The sequence below is a fragment of the Centroberyx affinis genome, unplaced genomic scaffold (assembly GCF_046629955.1).
Source record: "Centroberyx affinis isolate AG114_WGS23_722 - 3 ecotype Tasmania unplaced genomic scaffold, CSIRO-AGI_Caff_v1 ptg004204l_1, whole genome shotgun sequence".
Lineage (NCBI taxonomy): Eukaryota > Metazoa > Chordata > Actinopteri > Beryciformes > Berycidae > Centroberyx > Centroberyx affinis.
The window spans coordinates 715,949-730,338 of record NW_027281952.1 but is presented as its reverse complement, the minus strand read 5'-3'; the positions used below and the strand labels follow the sequence as shown (position 1 = coordinate 730,338).

Genomic DNA, 14,390 nt, shown 5'->3' with positions numbered 1-14,390 from the left:
ATGGCTGATTTTGGAGAGATTCTGAGGACTATCGGAGAGTTTGGATTATTCCAGTGGCTCACTCTTTTTGCTCTTTCTTTCCCAAATCTTTTCATGCCTTTTTACTTTGCAAGCTTGCTCTTTGTCCAGTCAGAGCCAGGCCGACACTGTAACACAGACTGGATCCTCAGTGCTGGTCCTAACCTAACCACAGATGAGCAGCTGAACTTGACTCTGCCCCGGGAGAAGGATGGGACCTTCAGTAGGTGTCAGATGTTTGTCCCTGTGGACTGGGACATTGATGCCATCAGGGAGTATGGACTCAATGAGACCACAGGGTGCCAGAAAGGATGGGTGTACAAGAAGAGTCTCTATGAAGCCACCGTAGTCACTGATGTAAGCTGGACTGAGTGTGACTCTTTGATATTAATGTTCAAGTATTAAATTATGCTCATAAAATCCTTTTCAATATACCACACAGTATCTTTTATTAACCAGTTGTATTGATGTCGGGTTTCTATTTTTTACAGTTTGATCTAGTTTGTGACAAAGCAAACCTGGTGGAACTGGCACAAACAGTGTTGATGGCTGGTGTTCTTGTTGGTTCTCTCTTATTTGGACCTTTTGCTGAATCGTGAGTGTATTTTCAAAGTGGTAAGTGGTAATTGTTTCCTTGATCTTTGATGTATCATTTTGTTCAATGATCAATCTCTGTGTCTTCCAGGCTTGGCCGCAAACGAGCAACACAAATTCCAGTGGTTGTGATGTTCATATTTACTGTAACAACAGGGCTGTGTCCCAACTTCTACTTATATTTAGCGTCACAGTTTATGGCGGGGGTTGGAGGTGGAGGCTTTCGAGTCAACTCTATTGTATTGGGTACAGTATATCCATTTACTCATTTGGAAGTGCAGTTTTCAGCAAGTTATTGTTTAGGCAGCTGTTTGCTGTTATATTGCTCCATAGAAAGATATACAGTAAAACTGACCAAAGATGAAGAGATAACAATAACATAATTTAAAGTAGTAATACAAGTCAGGAGATAATATAACAATGAGTTTGCTAATTAGATATTATGATATCTCTAAAACATAAACATCTACACAAGGTGGCACAATATGATTAAATTTGGTGTGGTACAAAAAAACAAAACACAGGTGACCTGTATAGTAGGAGGCTTTCGTAGAGAAAGAGCATGAAGAGAATACAAGGGTTTCATTATTAAAATGTAAATAGTTTTGACTTGAAATGTGTTGAGATCATTTTGATATTCATATGTCATTTCAAGTTAAAATCACATTCTAAGGTTGGTATTTTTTGTATCTTTACTAGGCTTTAATCTCAGCTCTCATTTTCTTTTTTCTTGAAACAAAGTTAAAAAACATAAATTGTATATTTTCTTCCCTGCAGCCACTGAATGGATTGGGGTGACCAAGCGATCATTGGGAGCATGTGTGTGTTTGATATGTGGTGCGTTCGGCCAGTGCATCCTTGCTGGCATGATCTACTTCATCCGTGACTGGAGACTGGCCCAGCTGATCACAGCAGCACTAGTTGCTGCTGTTGTTATTTACATATGGTGTGCATTTTTCACATAGTGTTTTTTTGAGGACCCTTTAGTGTTTTACAGTAAAATTGTAGATTATTACGAAGTGTCATTTTACTCATGTACATGCTTGTTTCTATCAGGTTTATTCCAGAGTCTGCCAGATGGTTGATGGACAGAGGAAGGACAGCAGAAGCTAAACAGTTGATTCTCAAGGTAGCAGCAATCAACAAACGCACTGTTCCAGACTCTCTGTTGGAAAAGGTACTGTGCCTTCACAAGAACTTTTGTCTTTACATTATTAATAGTGGTTGTCTAAGTTTATACTTCCTTGTGCCACGTCCTATAAACAGTACATTGCTAATACTTTATTTAAAGGTGCGACATGTAGCATTTTTAAACATCAATATATCATTGGCAAGTTAATTGTGATACCTTGGTATAATTATGGTAAACAAAGACAGTGGTTGAAATAGTTGCCATTTCCAATAAACCGAGTTACTTCCCTCTTTAAAGAGGATGTTACATGTCTGGTGGCTCACTGAGTAGAGCGCGTACTGCATAAAGCTCAGTCCTTCCCGCAGCGACCCGGGTTCGAATACAGCCCGCAGTTATTTGCTGCATGTCCTCTCCTCTCTCTCTCCCATGCTTTCCTGTCTCTCTCTCACACTATCTCTCTGTCAATAAAGCATAAAATGCCTAAAAAAAACTGTTGTGGTCACAGGTGTGCATTTATTGTGATTTTTATTGTGATTTACAGCAGTGATTTGAAGTTATACCCAACTACCTAATTATTACTTTGACATTAAATTAATACTTGATCTGTTTCTGCTAAAATATTAATATGATTAAATATTAAATAGCAAACAGATGGTGTGTAGTTGATAGTGAAAAAACTTTCAGTGCTACATAAGATATTTCTATTACAGATTGTTGTGAAAAAAACTGTGGAGAAAGGAGGCATAAGAGTTCTTATCAGATCACCTGTTCTTAGAAAGCATTTCTTGATTATAACGTTGGCATGGTAAGTTAAACTCCAATAACTTAATAAATGATGGGGAAAATAAACCATTTAAAGTAAATGAAAATGTTGTAATGTTGTAATGTTATGGTAGCGCTTAACATAAATTATGGTCTATAATACATTACACTTTAAACAACAGCTTCCTAACAGGTACATGGGAGATTCATGAACACTGACTCAGTCCTTATGAGAAATTGTCATTAGGTGTCCATGTAATACTTGCGTCATTATGATATAGCAGTGGAACAGTATTGTCAATTTATTTAATTTTTTTTTTATATAATAATAAGCCATTTTAACTTAAAACCATTGTTTGGGTTTAGCCATGAAAATTTGTTTGTGAAGCTGGTTTTCGGACACTTCTCCTCCTCTTCTTTGCCTTGGATTTGGAGCAATTCAACTGATGCACTGCGCACAGCTTGTTAGCCAGTTGGTTAGCTGTTGTACAAGTAAATTCAATTCAATGTGCTTTCCAGTGACAGGAAATGGACAGGTTACAGCAGTATAGTTAGAGATAAAACAAAAGAATAAAATTAGATACAATATAAAATAATACAAAAGACTAAAAATAAGATTAACTAAAATATTACACCACACACCTAGTTAAAGCCAGAGCAAAAAGGTAGGTTTTGAGCTAGTGTTAGGGTTATCCTGGTTGGTGTTTAAAAATATAAATATTATCTACTTTCCTGTGATCCTCTGGGAGGCTATTCCACCGTATAGGGCTATAGCTATTAAATGCCGCCTCTCCAAAGGTGTTTGTCCTGCTTTTTGGAACAGTTAGCAGGATATTCCCAGATGACCTGAGGGGTCTTACCGGTTCATAACTTAAAAACAGATCAGAAATATGACTTGATGTAAGCCCATGCAGTGATTTAAAAAATAATAAAATAATTAAAAAATCAATACAAACATGGACAAGTAACTAATTTAAAAAAAGGAGTAATGTGTGCACTCTTTCTGGTTCTAGTTAGCACTCTAGCAGCAGCTTTTTGAACTAATTGCAATAATTACTCTGGCAATGTTCTTTAAATGGTAGAACCAATAACAAGCACTTAGGTTTTGTCCTGGTTGAGCTGCAGAAAGTTCTTGGACATCTAAGCATTAAAATGCAGTTAATAAGAGAACCAATAGACCTAGTGTCATCAGGGGACACAGCAGCATATATTTGAGTGTCATCAGCATAGCTGTGTAAGGAAATGCCATGCCCCTCCTAATGACCCCACTGAGGGGAAGCAATAAAAATTAAAGGACCCAAAATTGAGGCACACCGCTATTTCAGATGAGAATTCGTCCAAGGCCACAAAACATTCTCTCTGGGAGAGGTAGGAATGTAGCCAGGCGAGGACATTGCCTGCGAGGCCAATGTATTTATTTATTATTAATCTCTCTATAAGAATAGTGTGATCCACAGTGTCAAATGCCGCATTCAAATCTAGTAGTAACAGAGCGGAAAGTTTCTTGGCATCTAGACCGACTCTGATATCATTGAGTAGCTTAACTAGGGCTGTCTCGGTGCTGTAATGGACCCAGAAACCTGATTGGAACATTTCCAACCATGAGCTTAAAAAGTGATTTAATTGTTTAAAAAACAATTTCTCTAAAATCTTATTTAAAAATTGAAGGTTTGACATTGGTCTAAAATTGTTAGGGGATGAGGGTCTAAGTTTATTTTCTGTTAAATGGGCTTAACCATAGTGGTCTTCAGTGCAGCAGTTAAAAGGCCTAGATGTAGAGAATAATTAACAACACCCAAGACCTCCTCATCCACACAGTTAAAAATGGTTTTAAAAATGGTGGTAGGGGGCACCCCGGTGCTCACCGAGTCGAGCGCGTACCGCATAAGGCTCAGTCCTTCCTGCAGCGACTCGGGTTCGAATCCGGCCCACGGTCATTTGCTGCATCCTCCCCTCTCTCTCCCATACCTTCCTGTCTCTCTCTCACACTGTCTCTATCAAAAATAAAAAAGCATAAAATGCCTAAAAAAAAAAATTTAAAAAAATGGTGGTAGGAACAGGATATAGTGATCAGGTATAGGGCTGCATGGATTGATTGTAGTATGAAACCTATGTAGCTAGCTAGTGCTAACAGTAGCTATATAATCAACTGCTAACCTACCATTAGCTAATAGCCATGAGAACATCATGCCTAGATAGAAAGACACGTACGTTACCTTACATGGCAAGTAAGAAACATTCAGACAGAGGAGTGAAGGATGCTTCCCCATGTTCTGTTCTCAACACTGCGTATTTACGTATATAAGCAGAAGCTAAATGGCTTATGGAGATATGGATTAAACCAAAAGTCAGAACTTATGGTTTGATTAAAAATTAGTTCAGTACTGAAAACTATGTGAAATATAATGATGACCAGGATACAGAGTTTGTCATTTATGTTTGTTAAATGAAATTGAAAATGAAATGCATTTTGTTTTATATTGTCCCTTGACTACAGAATTTGTTTGTTTAATAAGATCAATAGAGAAGATCTTGATTATTTATTGATGGAAGACTCGGCTTTTGCTGACTATTTAGATAAAGCATGGACACTCAAAAAATACATGTTGTATAAGTAGTTGCTTTGTATTATATTAGCTGTCTTATATTAGTTTGTGCTGTTGAGTGACCTGGAAGTCTGTGTTTTATATGTTCTTGTAATTGTGTGTCATGTAATCCCATGTGGGATGGGCCATTTATATGGTATGACACGAAAATTAAAAAAAATAATTCACTCATTCATTCATTCATAAATAGTTGAATTGTGAACACAAGACCACTGAAGAGCAACATGCGATTACATTTGCCAGAGGGGAGGGGTGGTGGCATTCATTAAAGCAACATACAATGTCTGACAAACAGTTTTATAACACATTCTTATTGCTAACCATAATGCATGTTTTTCAGTTAACAATGGCAATTACTCAGACTTTTATTTTGGAATTTGCACTCAAATTGACACTGTTCCATTGTCATTTCACAAATGACATGAAACCTGACAATCAGTATCAACATACATGAATGAGGCATGAAATGGTGGAGTTCATGTAAGGTGTCCTGCTCATCTCTGCATGACTAATACATTTTTTTCCTGTTTAAAATCTAAGGTTTTCATTGAATCTTTCCTACTACTGCGTTTACTTCAACATGGGAAACTTTGGATTGGACATCTTCTTGACGCAGCTTATGTTTGGTCTCATTGAACTACCAGCTCATTTACTTTGCATCTGGCTGTTAGAAGTTTTGGGGAGAAAAGTACTACTAATGTCAGCACTTGTGATTTTGGGATTCTTGTGCATGCTCACCCTAGCTGTTCAAGGTAAGACACTTGGCAGAATTTAGCAGAAGGATTATTTCATGTTTTTGCTTTATTTATCACTCTGTTTTTTATTTCAGAACGTGCCATTGCTGTTACATCCTTAGTTATTGCAGGACGTTTTTTCATGATTGGGTCTATTTCCATATGCAATGTCTACATTCAGGAGTTGTTCCCAACATCTGTTAGGTAGGTGTTGACAGTTCATGTTGGGACACAGAATCAAATCAACAAGTCAACAAAGCAACTAACTATAGTTGATACACTGTATTTAGGCTACATAACTATAGCTAAGGCGTATATGCTACTCATGCATCAGTAACAGAGGAACAGACAACACATCAGACTGAAAAACAAAAGATTCATGGTTTGGCACGGCAGCACATATTGTAGGCCTATACTGTTTTGCGCAGCAGTTTTGCCCACATCATATCAAAAACACAATGAGACAGGGTGGGCATTCTGCACCGATCCAATTCGGAAAATATAACCTTCTGGCATGGCGGCCCATCAGAAATCCCAAATCCCCTTGAAAAGGGGTTATTTTAATGGCGTCCAACGAGCCTAGAGTTGTGCAAACAATGCACGGGCCACACAGGCCCTCTCAGTCACGGGCCCCAGTGCAGCTGCACTGCCTGCACTGCCTATATGTCGAATTCAAAATACTTTTTAATGGTATTTGTTTTAACCTAGTTAGCAGCCTGATAGATGGCACAATGAGTACTGGAAAGTTTACACAATCACAAGAAATCATTTGAGAGCATATTTAGTATATTTTTTGATACGACTTAAAAACACTTTCTGAGTTGTTCTAATGTGACATCCTCCATCAATGTGGTTGTCAATGCATGTTAAAAATCAAAAACGATTTGCAAATACTATTTGACCCAGGTCTGTAAGTGTCATTGTAATCAATTGTATTTTCCCTCCTCTTTATCAGACAAACAGCTGCAGGATTAGGGACCGTAACAATGAGAACAGGAGGGTTGTTGTCTCCATTGCTCAACATGTTGGCCATATATCACTGGGCCGCACCCACCATTGTCTTCAGCAGCCTTTTAATGATCAGCGGGGCTCTCACCCTCCTGCTTCCTGAGACAAGGAGAACAGAGCTACCTGATTCAACTGATGAGGCTGAGGGCAACAGGTGACAATGAAAATATATCTTCATTATTATACATATGTCATACAGGTATATACTGTATCTCTTAGCTGTCCTTATGAATTATACCCCTTATGTGTCCTGTTGCTTTTTCAGAAATATGACCTCCATGAACACAGCAAGTGACTATGAAATGGACAACTGTCAATATCAACAATCAACCAAACTATAGAAATGTGTCTGAGGGTTTAGTCTCGGGGTGGTCATTGATCTTTATCTGTAAAATATGTCTGTTAATATAAAAATTTTCTCACACATTGAGAAATGTTGATTAGGATATTTCACGATCAAAATTTCAAAAATATTTTTGTTCTCATTAATAACTATTCATATGTTGGCTGGAATTACACTTCAGAGGCACTTTATGGGTTTAATGTTGCTTTGTGGAACCATTGCTCTTAATTTATTTGAAAAACCTTTTGCAGTTCCTTTAGCCTCTAGTTGTTCCATTTAGAACTAATAATGATTCTGTGTAGTTTTGTAAAAGGTCGAAGTTGAAACATTATTGGTTCTATGTATGGTTCTTCAGTGATTCTGTGATAATACCAATAGACCAAAAGGTTACAGGGTACGTGATAAAGTGGTCTAACCAAGTGTTACTGATGATCCAGATTTATACAACATGATTGAGCCTCCTTATGCTGCCTAAATGATAGTTGAATCATTTTTAAATAAATATATAATACAATAATGAATCATTTGGTTTTGAGACAGTGTGATACAGTATAATGTGAAGATGCATCTATAAATCACCTCAAAAATTTCTGTATCTCTCAACTGTCTGTGTCTGTGTTAGCTTGCAGGCTGCGTATTACATATAATTATGCCCATTCTTCAAAGTAATTAACCCATTATATCAAACTCTTTATACTAATTAACCCTGTATTGTCTTCTTATCATTATGCATGATTTATGATCTATTCATCGATATTACTAGCCTAAGCCCAGGCTCTGCTTTAAAGGGCCAACAAACAAAACTTCAGCGAAGAGTGTGATGGTAATTTATTAGAACAATGCAACATGAGGAAAGTTCAAATTTGTATTTTGGAAAATTGTGAGATTTTATTACAGATATTTATTAATGCATATTGTGAACAAATTATTTTTACATCAACATATTCAAACAGTCTTATTTTCTAGAATGTATACAGATAGCATTTCAAAGTCAAATTAAGAGTATTTAATTGCACCTATTTCTTACTCATGAACTTCATTTATTACTTATCCACTCATGCACAATCACCTTGAAATATATACTATTATTCTTTGGGGAAAAAGTTAGCTTTTCTTGATAAATGTTTTTGAAGAAAATCATGTTAATTTAATTAAAAAACAATTGATTTTGCAGCTCCAATGGAGAGTTGTCATTTTTATTGGCAGTACATAAAAATACTATCAGTGTGTCTATCTTCCTCATTCTGTTCATGAATCGCTTAATTACTGAAAAAAAGGAACACCAGTGAAAATAGTAGTACAATGCAAAGCTAAATGAATGCAATATTTTACTGATTAAATGTTTTGTGGTTCTTCATATTTATACACACATTTGGGTTAACCACATACGATGGTTTCTCTGTTCCTTGTACATTGCATTACAATATCTATACACATTGTTGCTATTACCCAAGCAAGTCATCCATCCAGCTATTGTTTGTGACAGTATTTTCTGTTACTTGCTCAACATTACTGTTTACAGCCCCTAAAGGACTGTCCATAAATGGATTTGCATCGCTTGGTTCAGACATTGCCACCATTTCTGCTTCTGATGTAAATATGTTTTCAGCAAAAAGATCCCTCTGAACTGAAGGGGTAGCAATAGATGACGTGTCTGACCCAAGGAAATCACTCAATGTATTGGAATTGGCTTGACTGCATGGTAGCACTGTAAAAACATCTGCACTACTTGAGATGTCATTAATCCCAAAGATATCATCAGGAAAGGCTGACGGTTTATGGTCTGAAGAAACATCAGCTGCACCTTGATCAAACACATTAATAGTAGACGACTGAGTGAGAATAATGCCCTCCGAGCTGAATATGTCAAAGTCAGTTTCCTGTTCTCTTGTCTGGGTATTTGTACTGAAACCAAAAAGATTTGTGGTTTGGTTCCCATCTTGCTTCTTGGGTGCTGGGACAATGAGCTGATCTGTCATGCCATATTTCTCTTGATTTTCAGCTGATATGGGCTGAGAGTCAAGCATCCCATGAGTTTCAGCAGAAGCATCTGTGGACAAAATGTTATGGCTCAAAGAAGATGCAAATGCATCACCAGAGGTGTTCTCAGAAATGTTCTCCTGAGAGCTGGATGGACCAAAAAGATTTGAGGAATCTTGAAGAATCTGGTTGAGACTGAAAAATGATCCGTCACAAAGGTTTCTTGCTTCTAATTCTGGTGCTTCAAGCATTTCATTTGGCTGTTGGACAGAGTTGTCTGTATCTATTTGAGTGATCAATGGCTCGACAGGGGCAGAACTGACGCTGTCTCCAAAAATGTTATCCTTAAATGCATCACCCAAAATTTTGTTGCCACTTTTCTCAGCTATTAGCTGATTGGCTGACACCTCATATACTTGGTTCATTGATTGCATAGCAACAGAAAGATCATTACAGTCAGCCATGCCAGTATCAACGAGAGACAAGCCTGTAGCTTCACTGCTCTGTATATTTGGTTCCTGATTATTAAATGAATTCATATCAATTTGTGCAGGAGCTGTTAAAATTGGTTCCACAACGGTTAGGTTATCACCTGACTTGAGTGGGTGGAATGGCTCTGTCGTTTGACTTTTGTCACTATTCAATGTGTTGGGGTCATTAGGATGTGAGTTGTCCTTTATATTGCCTACAGCTTCTTGTTCCAGAGGTGGGACTTGAGCTGTGTCCCCTTCCTCTGGCATTTCTTTTGTAACTCCGTCCTTTACCCCTTCTGTGCTTTTGTCATCAGTTTGAGCATGTGTGATGTCTTTTCTTTCCTCTTGCACAGCTGATCTTTTAGTGTCTTCAGTCTTCTCTGATGATGACTGAAACAGTTTTCCTAAGAGCCCACTGGGTTTGATTTCTGGTTTCTTGTCGTCTTTCAGTTCAACCTTGTTTGTTTTTTCATTGCCACTAGATGTGAAAAGCTTCGACAATGGACTCTTTCCTTTGGACCAGGATCCCAATTTTACTTTTGTCCTGTCAGTCTGTTTACCAGAACCCTTCAGAGAATTAGCATCCTTCTTCTGGCTACCATTGGTTTCTTGCTCTTTTGCTGAATCATCCTGTTCAAACTGATTATTATTTTTTGCTAGACTACCCTCTTCTCTAGTCATTTGTTCTGATTGAATTTGCAACATACTTGAATTTTCTGAGTCATACTGATTTACCAAGTTTCTTGGAACAACATCCGGTTTCTTGGATGGCTCTTGGTGAGTAACAACTTCTTGAGTTGAATAATCTCTTTCTTTTGTAGTTTGTACTTCATCAGCCTTAGATGATGAATTACAAACTACAACGTTCAGAATTGTAACGTTGTCTTTGTCACCAGTCTGTGGGATCTCTTGACTGGTCTCCACTTTCACATGCTCTGGGTTTGATGTATTAGTTATTTTTCCATGGCATGTGTATTCAAAGGGATTAATCGTTACCTCACTTTCAACCTGTTCTTTCCTGAACTCAGATGACAAATGTTCAAAGTCATTGTTTTTGCTGATATCTGTCACATCCTTAGATTTATTCACTGGGTGCTGTTCACTTTGGTCTGAATGCTGCTTACTGTGGTCTTCATTTTCTGCTTTCAAGCACAACTCAGAGGACAACTGGTCATCTTGAACATCAATATTTGAAGCAAACCGGACAGACTTTCTGGCTTTGCTTGGAGAAGCTCCCTGCCTGTTGGATGTTGAATTATAGTTCTTTATTGTGGGGGATGCCAAATTTGTCTGTTCTATGTTTGGTTTTGTGACAGTAATACCCATTTCTAAGCAGGGTGGAGAAGCTGCTGTTGGAGTGATGCTGTCTTGGAAAAGTGCTTTTTTGGTTGGAGCACTCCCAGGATTTGTTTCCTTTGGAGGCAATTTCTTGACTGAGTTAAAACCTGATTGTTCCTTGAGCCCTGAAATAAAGGGGCTTGATAATCTCTTCACTCTCTCTACTTTTTCTCCTCCCTTGCTGATCTTTAGTTGGTTCTTGTCAGGTATCTTATTTTTCTGGTCTGGTGCGTATGTCTGTTGTGTTGGACGGGTCCCTGGATACTTTTTCTCTGGTGGCCAGCTCATTTTCAGTTTGCCTCTAACATCAGCACCACTGTTACAAGCCGGTTCTCTTGCAGATGACTTTGCAGCAAACACACCAGCAGAGGACTCTCCTGAGCCGTCAAAAATGTCTACATTGCCCTTTGTTGTTTTGGGGATCAACTTGACATCTGGCTCATCTATTTCTTCGTTTTTCTGAAGCCAACGGTCTTTATGTTGTCTGTGTCCAAATCCTTCATCATAATTTCCTTTTCTTTTAAAGAGTTGTTGGTAGTGAAAGATGCAGTAGAACTCTCCATAAAGAGATGAATAGTTATGGATGCTGCAATAACATAAAACAAAGTCTTTTGTGATATTAAACACAATTTTAAATCACATGTTTTGTTTTTGTCATATGATTTCTCATTCATATTAGATCAGCAACTGTGATTGATTTTAATGCCCTGCATGGGGATTGGATTATTTTTTTTTTTTTAACAGCAATTGATTTGAGGCTGCTGCATTGTTAATGCTGAGAAATCTCACCTGAGCTTCTTCTTACAGTGTTTACAGCAGAAGCAGTTGTTGTGCAGGATAAGTGTATTGGCCACCATTTTTTCCACTGGGTAGACAGGTGTCAAACAGGCAGAACACATTTCCTTGGCAGGTGACCGGAACTATGATGACAACAAATCTGATTCAGTTCTGTGTTTCTTTAAAGGAAACCTGTGTATGATTTTTCTATCATTGGCCAATGAAGTGTAATATCAATATGACAGATATACTGTAATAGCACATGTGAGCTGTTTCCTATCAGCACATTTCTTTGTCTGCCCATCTACCAGTTTATCCTCTATTGGAAGGATTTTTTGTTTGTTCCTTTGTTTTGCAAATTTGAGCAATTAACAGGACACAGTACATTAGGGCTACTACCAGCAGGCACTATTTAGTATTATGTGTCATCAAATCTTAACATCTTCCTAATATCTTTATAGGGTAATAGAACCAACTGCCACCAATTGTGCATTCATCAAAAACCAGTGGCCATGGTCATAGTCTTCCAATGGGACGCAGCCATCTAGTTGTTTTGCTGTGTATTCTTGATGAACATTATTACTACATATCTATTATAGTTGATAGATGCAAGCAAATACTCAACCAATAATGTTATATTGACAAACGACAGACAGTTTACAGTAACGCTGGCAAGAGACATACAGTACTTAGCAATAGAGCTAACAAGCTGCAACTCATTTTAGGTACTGGCCCAACATAATAAAGTTACTCAGTGTAGATGCAGTTAATTAATGACAGCAAAACATACCAGTCTAAAGGAAAAAAGTGACATAAGCATCTCAGTTCAATCTTTCAATGCTTTTCATCTTGGACAAGTGATACTGATGTTCATTCTACTTTTGACTAAGAGAAAGTCTCTTTACTTTTTAACACTCTTGCGTTCCTCTGATATGTGTTTCTTTTTCCTTGGATTTTCTGTTGATGAAGTTTGAGTTTCTGTAGGTGGCGCTCTTGTTTTTGTCTGTCCAGCCATGGTGGCTATCACTGCTCATGCTAACTACCCAGTTCTTCTTCTATTTATTCAAAACAAACCACTGTTGCTGCTTCCATAAACATAAACACATCACTTTCTGTCTGCCAGAGGATTTTCCTGGGAAGGCCTCAGGAAAGACCTACCAGACACTGGGTTTTTAGAACAGCAAATTTAAAAGCTTTCATGAACTGGGTATAGGGTGAATCACTATTTTGTTCTGTCAGCGATAGAGAGTAGCAAAACAGAGATGTATTTACATTAAAATGTCACAGATTATTATTTTAACTAATTAGTGGCGAAACAGACTTCTTGTCAATCAGCTTGCTAGCTAATATTCATCATGTAAATTGAGCTTTGACACTTTGAAGTCAGATATATAAATTTGATTTTTGTCATGTACTCCCATTTATTCAAAGAAATATGGTTCCATTCAACCTCGGAATCATCCTTGACCCCACCCTCTCCTTCCTACCTCATGTCAACCAGGTCACAAAAACTGCCTTCTTCCACCTCAGGAACACTGCCCGCCTCCGGTCCTCCCTGTCCTTTGCCGCTGCCGAAACCCTGATCCATGCCCTCATAACTTCCAGACTCGACTACTGCATCCTCTACAGCTCACCCAACAAAATCCTCAATAAACTTCAATACGTCCAGAACTCTGCTGCCCGCCTGCTCACCTCCACCCGCCGCCGAGATCATATCACCCCTGTCCTTCACAACCTCCACTGGCTCCCGGTCAAATACAGGATTGACTTCAAAATACTACTCATCACCTACAAAGCCATAAACAACCTGGCCCCTCCCTACCTCTCCGACCTCCTCCCCCGCCACACCCCTACCCGATGCCTCAGGTCCGCAGCCGCAACCACTCTCAAGACCACCAGGACCAAGATCCGGACCTGGGGGCCTTTTCAGTTGCTGCACCCTCCCTCTGGAACACCCTCCCCAACCATATCCGACAGGCTAACACCCTACCATCTTTCAAACAGGCCCTCAAAACCCACCTCTTCAAGCTCGCTTTCACCTGTTAACCTCCTTCCCTCTCTCTCCCTTCCCTCCATCTCAGGATTCCTCTAGTTTTAACTACCTACTTTTATTCTTGTCTTTTATTTTTTTAATTTTATTATAGATTTACCTATTAAATGATTTTACCCTGTATGTGAAGCGTCTTTGAGTACCTAGAAAAGCGCTATACAAGACTAATGTATTATTATAAGGCTACTGTAGATGGATTGTGCATAAATGCGAGGAATTTGGGGTACATAGCATTTCATTCAACTATCTTGAATTATAGTGTCCTTATGCAACAAGTTCTGATAAGCTCTGGGATATTTCTATGAAAGGTTTAAAATAAACTTCAAATCATTTATGGTTTTGGTGGAATCATTTACCAGGTAAATGAATGAGGCGATGAGCATTTTGTAAATCCACACTGTGGAGGTGAACTGCCTGAGGCACATTTATCACAGGCAACAGCAATCATTGTAAGGTGCTGCATGATATTTTTCAATCTATCTGAATCATAGTGTACGTTTTAAAAGTTGTGGAATAATAATGAACCAGTGTAAAAAATAGAAATAATTTCTTTCAATCACATCTTTTAATCTGTC

At 38.2% G+C, this 14,390-nt stretch overlaps 1 protein-coding gene across 1 annotated transcript; it reads left to right on the top strand.

Annotated features, from left to right (window-relative positions):
- On the top strand, positions 1 to 7,195 carry LOC139664223 (solute carrier family 22 member 13-like). Its single transcript, XM_071542974.1, has 10 exons — positions 1 to 375; positions 510 to 613; positions 704 to 858; positions 1,390 to 1,558; positions 1,669 to 1,789; positions 2,455 to 2,549; positions 5,653 to 5,864; positions 5,942 to 6,050; positions 6,802 to 7,008; positions 7,120 to 7,195. Exons 1-10 carry the CDS (start codon positions 1 to 3, stop codon positions 7,193 to 7,195), a joined length of 1,623 nt encoding a protein of 540 aa, XP_071399075.1.
- Positions 7,196 to 14,390: the final 7,195 nt, after the last annotated feature.

Bases quoted from the DNA above. Each gene is read 5' to 3' on its own strand.
- LOC139664223 (XM_071542974.1), top strand. From the start codon at position 1: ATGGCTGATTTTGGAGAGATTCTGAGGACTATCGGAGAGTTTGGATTA. The intron at 1,790-2,454 runs GTACTGTGCCTT...TTTCTATTACAG, and splicing joins CAGACTCTCTGTTGGAAAAG to ATTGTTGTGAAAAAAACTGT. The intron at 6,051-6,801 runs GTAGGTGTTGAC...CCTCTTTATCAG, and splicing joins TTGTTCCCAACATCTGTTAG to ACAAACAGCTGCAGGATTAG.